The 18,765-nt window shown below is 39.4% G+C and overlaps 1 protein-coding gene across 2 annotated transcripts in view; it reads right to left on the reverse strand.

Moving 5' to 3' along the window:
• The window catches only part of LOC148392218 (low-density lipoprotein receptor class A domain-containing protein 4-like), a 96,892-nt gene that overhangs the window by 60,131 nt on the left and 17,996 nt on the right, over positions 1–18,765 (reverse strand). The window contains exons 3-5 of one of the 2 annotated variants that reach the window (XM_088386690.1): positions 8,815–9,006; positions 8,539–8,610; positions 8,323–8,445 (exon numbers count right to left, since the gene is read on the reverse strand). In XM_088386690.1, coding sequence (XP_088242816.1) covers positions 8,323–8,362 — 40 coding nt within the window. In that variant the 5' untranslated portion in view covers positions 8,363–8,445; positions 8,539–8,610; positions 8,815–9,006. Of the gene's footprint in view, positions 1–8,322; positions 8,611–8,814; positions 9,007–18,765 lie in introns of both variants that reach the window. The other variant, XM_088386691.1, reaches the window with a different exon arrangement.

Raw genomic sequence — 18,765 nt, forward strand, 5'->3', positions numbered from 1 at the left:
GTTGATTATATTCACACACTATATAACATACACTGTATGATTACCATATAATGTAGTTCTTATGAATATCTCATAATTATATATCCACTCTGGTGTTAATATTCCTATATCAATCTTCTGGTTAGATGCAACTACAGTGCATTGGCTGTATACCGGCAGCGAGCATAATGACATTAAAGCGGACTCTTTAATCTGCATGATTGAAAAGAATGTGAGTGCTGAGCGGAAGAAGAATGTGACGATGTGAGAAAGGGCAGAGGAAAATGAGGAGAGTGGAACATGAGAGGAAGACAGACGAAGGAATTACTGTCACAATCAAGTCAAATTTCTTTGACCTCTCTATTAAAACATCACAAGATGATTACACGACCACTCGTTCTCTGTTGAAATAACACTTCCCATTAAAGGTTAGGAATTATGAGATAAAGACTTTTTTGTAGCCATTTCCTTTTCCTCAGAATTCACGCAGTGCTCTTGGACAAGACAAGACTTGATCCCACAGAGGATAAAGACTTGCAGACTGAGACAAAAAAGTGTGACATGAATGGCACACTGACAAGTAAGTGTGTGTGTGTGTGTGTGTGTGTGTGTGTGTGGCTGCATGGAGTGTTGCCTCCACCACTTGACAGACTGGAGGCGGATGCTCATTTTAGCAATGTGCGCCATTATGTGTGGCCATTATGGTGTCCTTGGGCATTTGTTTGGAATGCATCTGTTTTCATGTCTGAGTATGATGAGTAAATGAGGAACAGGGCCCTTTTTCTGCAGAACTCACTCTCACGTTTAGATCATTTTACGTCGTTAAAAATGAGATGCATATGACACATAACACAAATTGATCCTCAATGCAGCCAAGTTGGCAAAACACAACATTTACAGAACTCAGGAACATGTCAAGTGCAGGCAAATGCTTGATGATCTCATCAGTTTAAATCACTGTGTTGTAAATAGCTAAAAACGTTATTTAATGTAAGATTTTTAATGTAATGTCACACTAGGGAAAGGAACTGGAATTTAGGTGTCAAATGTGCTTAAGCACAATATGAATTGCCGTGTCAAGATAAGCTGGAACGTGTGGTTCGAACGTCTGCCTCAGTTGTCATTCCATACAGTATGTACCCAAAGTCATCTGGGATGGGCTCCGGCATCTCTGTGCGCCGGAATCGTTTAAGTGTTTAAAAAAAATGGAGTGATTGGTCTGCTAAAGACAGAAATGTGTCAAGTGTGCAATCGTCAAAACTTCTAGTTCCAATAGCCAAATCTGTTAAGAGCTTCCAAACTATGACCATTTGCTTTAATCATCAACTGTGGAGACCAAAATTGAGTAAAATGGCTGATTCCATTTATTATTCAAACAAGAAAATAATCTCATCTTTGGGTTTTGCAAGAGCGGACTAATGCAGCCTGTGTATTTAAACCTTAAAACTGACATGTATATAAGAGGAAGAAATTATATATTTTTTCTTTTTTTTTTTTTAAAAAAAAGTCATTTTCAGTTTCGAGAAGGCTGAAAGAAACTACAAACAGCAGCAAGAGAAATGTTTTAGTCAAGCAACATAAGAACTAGCGGTAGTCCCCAGTTACATTATGCCATCATCCAAAACAATCACAACAAATTGATGGGCAGCATCGTAATCGAGTGCTTACTTAGCACATTGACTTCCTTCCACATTCCAGAGACTTGCATGTAAGCTTCATAAATTTGTCCTCAGTGTGTATGATTCTTTTATTCTATTTGTGTGTGGCCCGCGATTCAAATGAGGATAAGGAGTATAAACAATGGACAATTTCACCTGCTTGCTTTCTATCCGCTGACCGAGTCTTTGATAAAAAGACATGCATCAGCTTTTTGCAGGCCACTAAGGTATTAAATGTGTTGCAGTTGCATCAATGAGTCATAGGGCATCCCTCCAAACTACTGTTCTCCTGCTTCATGGCTTTCCTTTTAAGCCTGCTTCCCCTCAGTCCTCCACCTTCCGTGCTTGGAATCCTCAATTTTATCCTATTTTTTTGACCCTGCAGTCCCTATCTTTATCTCCATTGGCCACCTTCTCCTTTTTCTTTGTATTTCGTTGTGCTACCAGGATAATTAAACATGACAGAGTTGTGCTGACTCAGGGCAAATGACACCTATAGTGGAGGAAAGCCAGCTAGTGACAGAACAGCAGGAAGACCTTGAAAATGTGTCTCCTTCCTGCAGACCATATTTGGCATAAGAGGACATTTGGGCAGTCAAACCATGAACACGTTAAACCCCACAGTAGTTTGGCCTTAATGAATTGCTTTCTCACGTTATAATTTTTTGAGCTAAAACATAAAAAAGCTCCTGTACACAAAGATGTTTACATGCAAAAGAATTGTCTTGGTAAGTTCATGAATCCTGAAATAGCATAGTCAGAACGTTTCATCATATTGACACTGGGTGTGCTAAAACATACGGTGTCGGATAATCAAGAGGTTAATTCTCACTAGTGAGTGTCAACCATCTTCAGTTTTCCCATTGTCAGCTTAAAAGCTGTATACGCCCAAAAAGGCATGAATATTATTCTATTCCACACATTAAGTATGTACCAAAACAACACATGTTCACACACCCACACACTATGGTGCCATCCGAGCAGTGCATCTCAGCACGAAGGCAACGCCGACAGGCAGATCCAAAATAACATCTTCAACTCAGTAACTGCTATCACCAACTGAATCAGAGGAGATAGGCAGTCTGGCTGCCTGCTCAGCTAAACAAATCAAGACTGGTTATGCAAGCTTGCACAGAAAAATATGCGCCTGGGCCTTGAAAAATAAGCAGAAAACAGTTGGAAATTATGTCATTTTCAGAATGCCTACCAACAAATACTTTGCTTTCAATTATGAGGGATGCTGTGCAACCTCATGTATCAAATATTATATTATCATCCTAGAAGAGCTCATTTTGCTTTAGGGAAAAAGTACAGCAAAGGTTCATTTTAAAAGGTTCAAATGTGAGTTTATCCCTTCAGCGTTGCAAGTGACGTCAGGTGTGACAAACTGGCGAGCAGTTCAGGTATGCCGCCTCTTGACCGAAGCCAGCTGGGGAAGAGAATGAATAGATGGCTATCTAAAACAGACCTGAGTGAACGTTTCTTTCTGACTAATCGTGATTATTTCACAATTTAGCAACAATCGGTCTTCATGTTGGCAATATTCTTATGTCCTGCATGATGGATTTGTCCAAATGATGATTTGTGACTCCCAACAAGGACTGGCTAATATAAATTAGCCGTTCGTATTCAATAGTGTCAGAATACCAACATTTTGCTGATCCCCCATGACACAGTTGAAGAATTTGTTCTCCTTCAAGTACTGGTAGTGTAGCGTTATTTTTGTCTCCGAAACTTCCCAAGACGTAGTGATTATTTGATCGTGGTAGTATGTTGTTATTCTTACAACTTCAGTGGAGGGATAAACCAAATATAGGTTAATGGATGTCTTGATTTAGGGTACTGTTCTTAATCATTCAGCTCCAGGGGCTCTTTTCAGTGTCTTCGTTGTTCGTCATCTTATCATGTTGCCAAATTCAATAAAGTACGGCAGTAAAACAGAAACCATAATCTCCTTGCTGTTCTATCGCTACATGCATAGCCCGTAATGTAATTTTGGTGGAATAATCAGTCAAACATACAGTAGATCTTCAAAATCAATCTCCAGAATCAATACTACATGCCAAGCTTGTTAGAGGTGAAAAATGAAGAAGTTCACCGGTGTGTTGACAGGAAGAGCGGTACATATAATGTGTTTGAAGCCTCGGGCCCAAGAGCGGGCAGGCAGCGGCAGCTCCTCCTCTAATAACCCCAACCTGTCAGTCACTTAATGGATGGGCAAGGGCTCCACATGGAGACAGCTCAATATGGATTGACTTTGGTGGAAGACCACACCACAAGAGGTGGACGCTGAGAGGGGGGAGGAGATGATAGACAGTTTAAGATAAATTGAGATGGGCAGAGAAAGGTGACCAGAGATGGAGCGGAAGATTGTATCCAAGCGAGAAAACCAGGACTCAAATTGAAGATGACTGCAGGAAACACTCTGTGACTGACTACAGCTAAGTTGGACATTTTAAAGTACGAGAGCTAAAGTGATGAAGAAGTAGGAGCCTTACTCTAAAATGTACTTACAATCCGAGCCCCGGCAGTGTTCACGTTAGTGTTTTTTTTTCACAGAATGTTGTGGTTTGACAGAAAACTGTTTTTTTGTAATATATGGCAAGCTTTAGTCATTTTCTAAATCTGAGATGGATTTTTGCTCTTTAATTCGTATTCCACAAACTTTAATCAGAACACTATGCTTTGACTGCACAGAACACATAATTACAATTTAGATTGACGTCAATAAGGAATCGCATGAACTATATCGATAAAGACCCAAAAATGTCAAATAATTCTGTTAAATTTTATACTGAAAAGAAAAAAAAAAACATATCATGCAAAAAAGTGACTACACAAAAATATGAGTTTCTTAAAGGGTGAATAATCTAGGAAAGACGTTGAATATGATGTAATAATTGAAATTTGTGGTAAAAGTAGATCATGAACTTCAAGCACCAGTCACTCTGGTTGTTCATGAATCATTTGTTCCTGCATTTCCTAACAGAATTTCCATCGATGGTCAATGATTCAAGATGTTCTTGGTAGCTACTGAAGGAGCACTTCTCGGACTTTATTTGAATGTGTACAAATGTAAAAGAGGGTCTCATCTCATTCTCCTCACTCATGAATGTCCTTGGACATCCAGATTGCAGTGCATTAACCGCCGGACCTACTGATCCCTTACACAATAAATTGCAAGTGGTGTTGGTTAATTGAAAAAGTGTATATCTACTTTTGGCCTGACCTAGAAAAAAATGAATCATATAGAACATAGTAGGCATGAATTTACAAGAAACATGAATCAAAATGCCCTTTGTGAGTAATTGGGTGCCCGCTCGATGATCCAATAAAACAGCCCACGGTCTTTTACTTGGGCAGTCAATGACCAAATAAAAGATCCAGGATCCATTTCCGGGTCCGAGCTCAAATTTGAGAAAAATACCAAAATATTAAAGGCCATATGTTATTTTGTTTGAAATATTATGTGTCTTGACAAATTTAGTCCCAGCTCAGATTTTGTTTTTAAATTCAGTCTTCCATCACACACTTGTGTGTCAAGGTAGAACAATATACTCTATTGAACATATTGATCACAATGCACATTATGCTAGCCAGTTAGTATTATTAAGCAATATTAACTGTTAAAAAAACTAAATATCCACCCATCCGTCCATCCGTCTGTCCATCCAGCCAGACTAGAGTAAAGACTAAAGTAAATACGTTTTTAAAGCATCTCTGTCAACACTGAATGGAAATGGAACAAAATTAAGTAGCAGCATCACAATACAACCAACATATTGCTTCTATTGATCATGGCACCAAAACGCTCAGTAATTCCAGACAAAGAACTTGGAAACCGCCAGAGTCAATTCTGCTTGGAATTTGAATTGTCTCATTCATGGTATCTTCTTTGTCTGAATGTGGACGCTCCACTGCAAATTCCTGTTTGATGATGAACCGTCTCAACAATAAACATGACTTTGATTCTGGATTTCTGCGTATTAACAGGTGTTTTCAAGTGACATATTTTAGATATCACCGTGTTTACATTCACTGAACACATGAAATAATTTAAACATGGGTCTTCTGCTTTTGTCACTTGTGCAAGTTTTTTCTTTTTCTTTACCTGCCTCCTAAAGTTAAACTTGTAGCACTATGGGAATCAGTATGGATTGAAATCTATTGAAGCAGACATAAACACAGACAGCAATGGACTGATTCAGAGTCTAGACATAGTGTGTAAATTTATTTTACCTCACATGAACTACACACGGTAAACAAAATCCCATTTTAACCTTGTTGCTATTGACCACTGCTGTCTGCCTACACCTGAATGTCAGTGCTTGTGTTTACTGGCAATGATGACTTTCCCTCGACCCCTCAGGACCTTTGTAGAAAGTGGTCACACGAGACTAACACACGCAAACACACGCACGCATGCAAGTGTGCAAAGCTAATGCATTATGCAACACATGCCCTGAAAAACAAAGAAGATTCTTCCATATTCATAGTAGTTGCCACACTTGTAGTGATAGTAAGGTGCATGCAATTATTTACTGGTAAGTTAGCCTGTTAAAATAGTCAAAGTAGATTCAATCTAGAAAATTTACTTGAATTGATTGTGTGAAAATATTTGGGTCTCTGCAGTACCATACTGTAATTACGGTAGTTTCCCTCTTAAATTTTGTGAACGTGCATGCTTGTTTGTCGATACCACAGGTGTCAAACTCAAGGCCCGGGGGCCAGATACGGCCCGCCATATCATTTTATGTGGCCCGCGAAGACAGATTGTGCATCAAATTCGTGTCATTACTAGAAATATAAATTGTCTTCACTTTTAATAATATCTTTTTTTTTTAACATTTGACCAGTTTTTACTCATCTGATTTGAAAACGAGTTATTTGTCAGTTTGTTTTGTACCTTTTACTGTATATAATATGAGGTTCTCATACATTTATTTGTATACATATATACATAATGACCCTCTGAAAGAAGCTATGAGTACATTGCGGCCCGTGAAAAAAATGAGTTTGACACCCCTGGTCAGTATATGTTTTTGCATCAGCTAGCAACCTGTCAAGGGTGCACCTCACTTCTTTCCTAAAATCAACTGGGCTGAGCTCCATTTCACCTCCAAACCTAATGAGGATAGGATGGATAGAAAATGGATGAATGGAAGTTTCTTAGATTTATATCGTTGAAAAAAAAACTCACTTTTTAACACGGTCAGTTTTCTCTTTCTTTGAGAGAGAGAATATTTATGGCTTGAAGGAGAAATAGGCTTTGGCGTTGATGTACAAATACACTGGAGTTGTGTGTCTGGAGTACCTGGCCACCCATCTTTTGTGAAATTTAACAACCTAGTACATTTCTAGTTATCTGCCTTGTAGACATCGGGGAACTGTTTGAAATTGTGGAAAACATGGATGCCTTCTCTAAGCTTGTACTGCAACCCTCACACAGAAAGATGCTCTGTTTGTCATAGTGTCCAATTTATAGCAAACTGGGGTTTAAATTGGGGTAGGTCATAGCAACCTTAATGGAAAGTGATACAATCATGGCAGATTGAATGAGGTTGAGGATGCTCACCGTACACATCTCCAAATGGCTCATTCCAATACGTCAAGACGATGACAACTATAATCTCCTCAACATAAAATGGGACCCAACGAATATTGCTTGCCTGGCTTGTTTTATGCAGTTTCTGAGAGTTACACTGGATAATCTTGCAATAAACAAAACCGCATAAAGTACATATTAGCTTTATTGGATGATGTACGTATACCTTAATGTAGCATATGGAAGTATGTAAAGTATAAATAATTGCATGTGAGTTCCAGTGTACTGAGAAATTCAAATTGGTGCATTTACAGAGCACGTTTGAATCCATTAAAAATGACTATATAATATCTGATCATTGGGAGAAGGGTTTTGGATCAATCGTAAATAATTAGATGATTTTTTTTTTATCCCCATGCCTGTTGCCGACTGTTATATAGATGAGGTGTTAGTATTTTACCTCATAATGAAAAAGTCATTTCATGCTTTTTGTTCCTCCAACTACTTTGTCAACAATTCATCACAATATGAGATGCCAACTGCAAATTACTGAGCAAACATCCTACATGTCTCAATATAAATGAAAGCATCATTTGCACAGTTTACTGTTGAGAATAAAGAGTCAACACGTGATTTATATGACGCTCATAAAGACGCAGTCATACAGCAGTGCTTGCGAGAAGAAATATTTTTTTGCCCATATTTCTGGCCATTATTAATATACATAGCAATACTAATTAGCAATAGAACAGAAGAATAGAATCTTGTTCGTGAATCACAGCAGCATGTAAGACGTACACTTACACACTTCCTAGAGGTGTGTGCTTGTGTTTTGGTCTGTGTGATGTGAGACATCAAACAGTTTCAGGAAAAATATTTTTCGATTTTTTCAATGTTGCCCGGGGCTGATAAAACTGCTGCTATAGCTGTTTTCTTGAGAAGTATGAACCATTGAACTAAGTAAAATACACTGCAAAAAAGAACAAATCGGAGTCATGTGGGGTACATTGCGTCCTTCGTTTCAGGACATATTGTTTACAACAATCTCTAACTTTAGAAACAATTTTGAGTCTAACACACACGCGCACACACACGCACACTCAGCACACACAGACTAATAAGTATATAATCAGTGTTTACCTTTGAATGCATTTGTGTCTGGCGAGTCAGTTTCCTGCATAGTGCTCCTTCCAGCACTCTGACAGCTGCCGCCAATGCTGCGATGGCCAACAGGCCAACCTTAACCGGTCAGACCCGACGCCACTGGGGCAAGAATGGGCGGACGAGAGGAAGGTGCATCTCCGACCAGACTCACAGCCATCTTTCGTCATCAGCATGGAAACAAATTGCACTCACAATTTCTTGCGTTGCAAGCTGAACAGCAGTGGCGTGACGGTTGGGTTGCCTTTGAGGGTCGGTGCTACCGCTCTGTCAAGAAGTCACAAAGTAACTGTTAAAGAGGGTAGTGTGCGATGAAGTCTTTTCCTGGGTTGGAGCCAGCAATTTGAGTCTGGAGTCTTAGCCAACGAGGGTGAATGAAGGTTAAGGATGTTTGAGAGTATGACGTGGCTGAACTGCAGTCCATCCTCCGAGGCTGGCAGTCATGGGCAATAGCATGAATTTTTGGCACACCTCTTAATCTGTCTGTCTGCAGACAAGCATCTCATCCATTTCCAGCAGATTCTCGTAGCGTGCGTCTGCCTCCGTCTTCTTGGATTCAGTCGCGGTCTAATCAACGTGTGGCCTTGTCCTTCTCCAATTTGTGCAATTTGGCTCTCACTGTCTTTTCTCTGTCATTTGTCGCTCACACTGGTACCATTACAGCTGGAGAGGACAATAAGAGAACAGAGGGAAAATCTCAGTGAAACAACAGGTGAAATGAAAACATCCCCTCCTAACTGCTGCCACCAAAATAACTATCATCCATAACCTCCCACTCACAACCCTTTGACATACAGAGCAGACGACGAGCCACAAGTGTGTGAGTGTGTGTCGCCAATTGTATGGGAGGTGGGTGGCTGCCTGGCATGGCCCCCTTTAGTTCCCCTCACCCACAAGGTTCTTACATGAAAGGAAAAAAGTTTCTCTGAAAGCCAAGCGCCGCCCGTGACCCTATTTCACAGAACAGGGGAGAGATAGAGCACCATGTGGCACTTTGAAGTCGGCCTGATAAACAGGGCTAGCGGAGGAGGCTACAGCTGCTGAAAAAACAAAACTTTATTTACATTTCAAAAGTGCTAAGTACGGCTCTTTTGGATCCTGGAAAGAAATTAAATACCACAAAACCGAAGGAGTTTTTTGGTGGGTTTGGGGGATCAGTGAATGACTGATTTTGACAGAGCGGTAACTGCAGTTCAATTGGTGTTGCTCCTGAGAGCATGCAAGTGAAAGTAAGAGCGCAAGAAAATCAAGATAAAAATAAAGTATTGAAGTAGTAGAGGTTGTTGAGCAACAAAAGGCTTACAAACAGCAACCCCCAAAAAAGGAAACTTGCAAAAGCAACCACATAATAAACAAAAGCATGAAAACCCCTCCCATGATTATGAAGCGGATAGATGCGATGGGGGCGGAAATCAGACATAGAATGAGCAGCGTGGGTTTGAAAAAGAAAAGAAGCGGTAACAAGATGGGAGAATACGGGAAGGAGGGACGATGTTGGCGTAAAAAGCAGACAGAAGATAAACAAACACACGCCCTGTCTGTGGTTTGGAAGAGCTTGACACATCTCTGCTCTGCTTTCCTGCTTTTATCAGGCCTTATCACAACACAGTTACACATGACAGCCTGTGCTCAGACAAATGGGACAGCAAAGGAACACAAAACCTGGTAAAGCTGAGTTGTAGTCATTTGGACCGTTAGCTTATAAGAAAACAAGAGGAGGGATGATATCAGTGGCGTGCAGTCAGGGCTGCTGGCCAAACATCAGAGACACTGACCAACATTTAGAACTTAGATAAATTGTATTATACATTTGCTTCTTTGTGTGTCTTGGCGTCACAGCTTTCAGTCACAGTATGACCATTTCTTTGAGCCAATCAGATTTTCAATTCAACATTCAGTGCCTTTGCAATGGCTTCGAATGACCTCTGCCCCTTTCCAGCCTCTGATTGGTTGATTGGAGCAGCTCAAAACAGAGGCTGAATGTTATTATGAGTTCATTCAAGGCGATCTTTTCAAGAAAAAAAAGAGACTTTTCGAGGATACCGTAGGTCAGCCAACACTGCACAGTAGTTGGCTTTGTTGTTTTAATGTGTACAAGAATTTATCTGCTACTCCTAAAGCTGCAACAGCTAGCAAATGAGGATGGATTTTGTTTATAAATAATAAGCATCACTGGTGAGTATGATTTATTATATCCATTAAAACATGTTTATTATTTGAAAAAATTCCAATGAAATGTCGTCAGTGCACAAAACATGTTTCCCCACCAGACTCACATAGATGTCAGTTCATTATGTCAAAGGTCATCTAAGGACAAAATACTACAGCTCCAACTACAATTTACATACTGTAGCTACTCCGTGTGTGTGTGTGTGCGTGTGAATACAGCTGTGCAGCGGGGTAGCTGAGGGCAGCCAGCTAACATGACAAGCAATCCAAATCTAGTTTGTGATGATGGAATTTGACCTCAGGGTGGACGTGTTTGCGTGTGCGCTCCGGTCATCTGAGGACATTACGTCTCTTTGCAAAGTTTGGATCCTCTAAGCTTTAAGATTTTGCATATACAGTGCACTTGCTATCTGAGATTCAAACTGAACACTATTTTATTTGTGTCCTTTTTTGGCCTTTATTTATTGTAATTAATCTTCTTACATTCCAAATAACCTATGCATGGTCAATGCCGATGGTTGGTTTATCAGTACGGAATAACAATTTAACCTGGGTTGGAGGCCACAGGGAGGTGAAATCGTTGATGGAAAGAAAAAAAAAAGGGGGGGGGGTTATGTGCTTTAGTGCTTAATAAGACCCATGAGTGAGTTGTTAAGCACTGGCAAACATTAAAGTCAGTCATATCACTTATTTGAAATGACTACACTGCAAATATTTATTCAAATCTAGACATCTTAAGAAATCAAATTGAAAAAAAATGATGTAAGCTTACAGATAATTATTAATGAGACCAGAAGGAAAGAACGATTTAAGCAGTATGTAATCCGTATTATATACCACAAAATATCCCCTAGAAATAAATAATGAAAATCTTGCCCCTTCCAGACATTTAAAAGGCAACTTTTATTTGATTAAGACTTTGCATTGTTTTGGAAAGGAAAAACTTAATATGATGCCTTTGTGTGTATGAGAGCAAGAGAGAGAGAAGCACAAACTGGCATGAGGTTTATCCATCTGAAATGGCAAGCATACCATGAATATGATTGCACAGCAAGGAAACATGCGACATGCAACTTCGGTGTAGAGAGTTCTGCACGGAAAAAAATCATTTCAATATGCAACCCCCATTTGTTTGTACTTCGTCTGACTCATGGCTACTAGAGGTGGGTTGAGGAAAATCAATTGCTTTACTCAACAACTCAACAGTGTTATAAATGAGGTTCAAGTTTGTTTCTACTAAAAGGTAAATATGGACACAGCAGTGTCTGGGTGAGTTTCCAGTTTTTTGCTGCTCATATAAACATTCAGACTGATGAGGGCCATCACTAAGTTGAATGCACAATATGTTTGTCAAATGTTGCTTTCAAGGTTTAAAAATGCACAATGTAAGATCAACTTTTGTGCGCAACTAGATAGATGCAACAAATCATACTGAAACTTAGAACTCACTATATGTCCGTCATGAGCTCAAAGTATCATGTGTGAGTGAATTATCCTCCCCTCCCCCTTCCCCTATTTTTGTCATATTGCCAAGGGAAACAAAGCAACACAGTTATATAACCCAAAATATTTTCTACACCCTCATGGAGCATCTTTCTGTTCTACTTCTGCCAGGTTGTAGACAGCAGTATGCTGAAGATGCTGCTCGTGGCATAGCATCTCACTGCAACACTCATCTGGAAGTACTTGGGGCTTAGGAAGCATTTGAGTCACAGCCATATATTTTTTTCCTTGGGGTGGCGGGGCCAAGTGTACAAACTCAAAAAATATTTCGAAAAATTTCAATAAAGATTAATGATGAGTTCCCTACAGGGGACGGGTGGAAATGTGTTTTAAAAAAAAAAATCCTGGTAAAATTGGAAAATACCTAAAAGTCAATTATTTGACCAGGCACCTGAGGGTCCAAGCAAATTTCATAGTTGAAATCCCACCAGAGTGCTGTTGAAGAAATAGCAGTTTTTGAAGTGATGCCAGTCTGCATCGTGACTGCTGTCAAGGTGCCCAGCAGCTTTAATGGTACATAGGCTGTGTGTCATGGATGTCAAACTTAAGGCCCGGGGGCCAGATACGGCCCACCACATCATTTTATGTGGTCGGCAAAGACAAAATGTGCATCAACTTCATGCATCAATACTAAAATTACAAATTGTTTGCTTTAAAAAAATATATATATATTGCTGGCAATATTTATGACCATTCATCATTTAAAAATATTGCAACAGTTTCTACTAGTCTCTGATTTCCAAACCAATTATTCATAAATTCGTTGACAGTCATAATGGCCCTCCGAAGGAACCTACGACGAGGATGCGGCCCGCAGCAGAAATGAGTTTGACACTCCTGCTGTATGTTATAAACAACTAGAACATTGTCTGTGGCACGTAGGCATGCATGACCTCTTACTTTCAGTTCAATTACTGGTTTTACTTGTTAGGTGAGATGTTTCCTGTAGATGAGTTACTTGAATGATAGTTTTCACAAAATAGCTCCAATTAATGACTTTAAGTACATCACTAAGTCCTCAGAAGCTTTTGGTAATGTGCTCGTAGATCACTTAAGGACAGACACTTTTTCACACACAGATGGACGAAGATAACACCACTGATGATTAATGAGAGATCCACTTTACTCTACTTCATTAGTCCCATCTGTACTGTACTTCAGGTTGACGATCTTGGCCAGTGGCCAGCGTGCAGTTCACGGAGGCTTATTAAGGGTGGGCCCAGCATCTAGCGTCTCGCACCTCAGTAAAGATTCAGCTGCTTTGTTTGACAGGAACACAAAGCAAGGACTTTTTAAAGTTACTCAGTGGATAAGCGCACAATATCAAGGCTAAAACGAATCCCCCCCTTCCAGCATTGCTCAGGGCACCTTGACAAAGTCAGGATGCAGATTAGCATCTTTTCAACGACTAATTGAAATGCATTTTCTGACTCCTTTTTCTATATCTGTCTGTGATGCAGGCAGCACAATAGAGCCGTGATTAGCAAGTCTGCAGATTGCATTTGAATCGTGGTTCAGGAGTTGACTTAGGACAGGCTGATCAGTGCTTTAAAGCCTTTTGCAAACAAGAAAAAAAATGTAGAAACTCCCACACTTGCTTTTAGTACAATACTACTTTGCTATCAAGTTGCCCTTAAGCAAAACATTGCACCTCCTCGCTCTCGGCTCATTTATTCTGGATTTTGATGCTAGCAAGTTATCGATTGCTACAAATATGAAAAGTCTTAATACACAGGTTCTTGGTAGTGCAAAATTCTCTTGGAAAAAAAACCCCAAAGAATAGGAGCGGGCCTTAAATTTGACAAGAATGTCAAGATAAATACGTATCAACAATGATTTGTTTCTTGTACTGGGGAATAAAAAGTCTGCACTATTTACAAGACATTTGTACAATAATTCTCAAAACAAGAGTTCTGTCAAGATGACACTTGACTCACGTAATTGAATTGATTCTATTGAGGCTGTTTTACTACAGTAAACAATTAACTGAATTGACATTCATGCATATAATCATTTGCCTTTGGAAAAATGAGCAAATGTATCAATCACCGGCAAAGTAAAAACGGTTTGAAAATGTGAAATGAGGCAAACAAAAAAAAAAAAGAAAAATCACAGTAAAATCAAACAAAGATGAGCGTCAGGCGTCATTTATCACACTCCTGTCTGTCTCACGCTGTCTGCCAGCTGAGTTGACATATTTGAAGGAGATTCATCAGGCTATGTATCATCACTGGTATGGAAAGGCACACAGTTTGAAGGTTTCAATAGCTGCAATGACAGAGGACAACGGAGCAATAGAAAGAGAGAAAAGTTAAAAATGGGAAAAATTAGCCTACTATTCTACTAAAAGACTTGGGATTTCCGATGGGATGCAAAAGATTTACATGGCCAACCGTACAACTTTATTGCATCACGGACTGGTTTCATGTATAGTTATAAATCAATGCAACCAGAATAGAAAAAAATAAAAGTATAGCATATAGTATGTGTCTCCTGTGGGAATGGCAGGCAATGACACCTCAAGTGTTTTACATTGTAATTTAGCTTTAGTTGCCTTCACAAATAGGATGTTGAAAATGTCACGTTACACAGAGGAGGTTTAATTCTAACAAATAAAGGCTCAGTCAATTCTTTGGCTATTATACTGTTCATAGTTTTCTGACCAGACCTGCTCTTCTTATTATACAACAATCACAAAAATCCAACTGAGAAGAGTCAAGGCAAGTGTCTGGGGAGTGGAGGGAAATATATGTTCTTAAAGTTCAAACGAAAATCAGACAGGCAGCAGAGTCAAACAGAATGACCCGCTCTCCAGAGAACAGTCTAACTGTCTGGAAGGAAATAAATTCCTCAGACTAAACACGAACGGAATGATGGGACTGATGCAACACACATGCGCACATAAACAGGAGCATGCATTTACACGCACTCATGCACAAACGCACAAACACACACACGCGCACACACAGTGGATTGAAGGGCAATTTGTTGCAAACAGATGAAAAAAGGAGACAGAATGTTCCCAGTTGTAATGCACAATCTTATTGAATTGAGCCTTGTGATAACAAAGGGGTCCCCAAAACTGCCTCTGCCACTGGACAGGGTTAAAGCATTCATTCATAAATATGTACAGTGAATTCTTTGGTGTTTTAACCTATATAATTTATCCATATATTTTCATTAGGGCTGCGGGTGAGCTGAAGGCTCTCCCAGCAGACTTTAAGAAGTTGGCCAAGCACACCTTGGAACAGCAGCCGGTCACAGAGCACACACAAGCATTCACACTCACATTCACACCTTGGGGAAATTTTGTGTCACCAATAAACCTAATATGCATGTTTTTGAAATGTGGGAGGAAGCCGGAGTAGCTGCAAAAAAAAAAAAAAACATGCAGGAATGGGGAGAACATGCAAACCCAACGGAAGATCTTGAACAATTTTTCAAAAAGAGGCCATTGAGCTTGCTTCAAGTTTTTTACTCCCAGTTGGTTTACTCCAAGAAAATACATAATACTCATTGTTTCTGTAACAAAACTGTAAATCTTTGCCTTTCCAAAATAAATATTTACGCGCAAACATTGGATATTTGAAAATGAGTAGCGCAGCAAAATAGAGAATACTCAATACTAACATATTAATACTATTAATTATTTTACTCTTGCATGCTACTTTTCTTGTTAAAAACACTTATGGGTATTTTTGAGGGACAGGTCTTTTTAGGCCTTTTTAAAAATTAATTTCAAAGACGAAGGCTGATTTCAGTTGGTCAGGGGGCAAATTAAACTTGTAAGTGAAAGCATCACTGTACACGGACTTTTGCGGTGGACTCAACAAAAAGCACATTTGCAATTTATTTTATTCCAGTATATACAGTAACCTTGATTTTGACAATGACAACATTAGCAAGGTAATAAGGCACCAACAAAACGTGTCTTATGTGGAATGTGCTGCGGGGATTTTAAATAGAGGACAAAACAAAGACGTATCAGTGAAGGAACACAGTTGGCCTTGTGGGATATTGTGCTCCAAGAATGTTGCAAATTATTTTATGGAGGAAGGGGCTGGAGAGTGACTTTTTCTTTACGTCACTGTACTTTGTCCCTCTTCCGCCAATTCTCTCTGCAAGTGCAGGCTTTTTCTTCTTGATGGTAAAAATATGGATCGGTGTTTTCCAACCTTTATTGAGCCGCCATATTTAGGCACTTTGCCATCACAGCAGAAGTCCTCTTGCTGCGCCGTGCTACTCCGTACCATCAGGCAACTCTCCATGCTCCCAACTCCATACACAATAAATAGCTGAATGCAGTGTGAAAAGGACTTTAGAGGTGGCACAGCACTGCAGCCAATGGCTTAGGAACTACAATTTTGAAAATCTTTGTTTACTGTGAAATTTCAAGCTAGAGTCTTTGTATTGATGTGCAGCAATCCAGAAATAATTCCATTTCAAACAAAGCGCGAAAGCTCATGCATGATGTTTTGCAATTTACATTATAGTAATTAGAGTTACTTTTAGAATTCTAAAAATAAGATGTTGTTGCAGTTAAGTTTGTGTGTTTTTAAAGCATTTTTATTTGTATTTTATTTTTTATTTTTTTTTCAAATTGTAGCTTAGTTATTTTTCAGTAGGCAAAGCAACATGTACACACGGACAAACGCGCAGTCACAAACACACACACGCGGTGGTAAGCTATTTATACAAATGAGCCACCGTGGCTCAGACAGGCTGAACGGCAAAGGTATTAAAGATGCTGTGAGATTGAAGAGGAGAAAGACTAACAACAGAACAGAGAGCGGTAGCTGAATTTCTCATTAACTGTAAATTGAAAAGCAGCCCAAAAAGTCTGCTGGTGGGATAGCTGCAGTGATTTGATCTTACTTTTTTAACCTTCACAAATTTCATGAGTTGAGACACTTACACTCTCTTTTTGCTCATACAAAGTCAGTGTTTTCTTTCTGTGCAGGGAAATCATTTGAACATGGGTTAAGTCTATGTAGAAGTCTCAACTTATTTATAATTAAGACTCATTGAAATCATTGGACGCATTGTTTATGCTGTATCGTTAACTACATCATGCATACGTTTGCCTTTTTGATTTGAAATGTAGTTAAGAAGTGAATGTTCCTTTTTTACTCAAACAAAGATGCACAGGTAAAAGCAACTGGAAAATGACATCAAATCAGCCCTTGATAGCACACAACGGCATTGAATATATCTGCAGTGGTAATTCACAAACATAGTACTGAATAGGATGTATATGCCGGATCTAGCTGTTTAATTAATCAAAAGGAGCATGGACGATTGTGGTGTTTGGTACGTCAGGTTATTCAGCTTCATGAGAGAGTTGACATTCTCCAGTGTTCAACAGCAAATGCATATTATTTTTTTTTTCTTAAATGAAAATGTTTACATAGTAACAGCAAAAGCAATCACATAGAAAACCAGTTATTTTTTTTTTTTATAATTCTCATTATTTAATTCTTATATTTTATATGGGCTAAAAGCACATTAATCAACTGATTGAAAATATTCTAACGTCCACATATTTCAGTGAACCTTGAGCACTAGTTTTCACATTCTATAATTTCAAACTAAATTAATTACATTAAACATTACTAAGTAAGTAAAAGAGTGACTGAATGAAAACATTTTAACAAGACTACTTCATCTTTCAAGCAATTTCACTGCCATACTTTCGAGATAAACACCATTGGGAAAAACACATGTTGATACATTCATTCTTATTCTTGATTGGATTTTCTAGAGTGTTTGTTTTTGTGGCTTTATCGTTTGATAAAGATGAACACTGACTGGCAATCATTTCAATTATCAATAGATGAATTGACAGTTAATTAAAAGTGCTGATTTGTGACATAGGACAAATACATGACATATGCAGTTTAGTAGAATGTAGCTGTAACAAAAATAATGATAATATAGAGTAAACTCGGGCGTTGAGGAAATTCTGGTCCACCATCCAACTCCTCGGGAGGGGGAGGCAGTGCTCCTGTGTATCGTGGGAACAGGGTGCTGCTCACCTCGACTCAGGACATTGTGAGTCGGTGAAAATAGTTCGAAGAACTCAATTCAACTGACAGGCCTTCCATTGACAAAGCAGAGCCATGGGTTCCTTCCGGTGGGACACACACGGAACACCTCACCAATAAGGGGGCATCTAAGCGGTAGAAAATGGATGGATGGATGGATGGATGGATGGATGGATGGATGGATGGATGGATGGATGGATGGATGGATGGATGGATGGATGGATGGATGGATGGATGGATGGATGGATGGATGGATGGATGGATGGATGGATGGATGGATGGATGGATGGATGGAATCCAATACGGGTAATTTAATCCATATACGATGCTCATGACTGAATGCTTGGGAACTGATGCAAAGAGAGTTCATGTTGATCACGTTGCCTAGCAACACAATGTGCATGGTACAAATATGAACAAATACAGAAAAACCTCTAACTCACAGCCCATTATTTTGATTGGATTGTTTATGATTGGCACTTCAACTCCAAGCCTCCATTAGCAGGTGTGAATACTCCGCACAGGTGAGGAAAAAGTCGACTGGCGCTGAGCCTTTATGTTCCACTAATTAATACGATATAATGTCCAAATTCAGGCATCATTATAATGCAGTACGGATGGTTGGACTGTGGGCGTGCAGTATAGGGGCCACGTCTCGCACCTCCCGTTGACACGAACAGCCGAGTTGCCCGGGAACAGTCATCAC

Source organism: Syngnathus floridae, chromosome 10 (assembly GCF_059516105.1).
Source record: "Syngnathus floridae isolate MCC-2025c chromosome 10, RoL_Sflo_1.0, whole genome shotgun sequence".
Lineage (NCBI taxonomy): Eukaryota > Metazoa > Chordata > Actinopteri > Syngnathiformes > Syngnathidae > Syngnathus > Syngnathus floridae.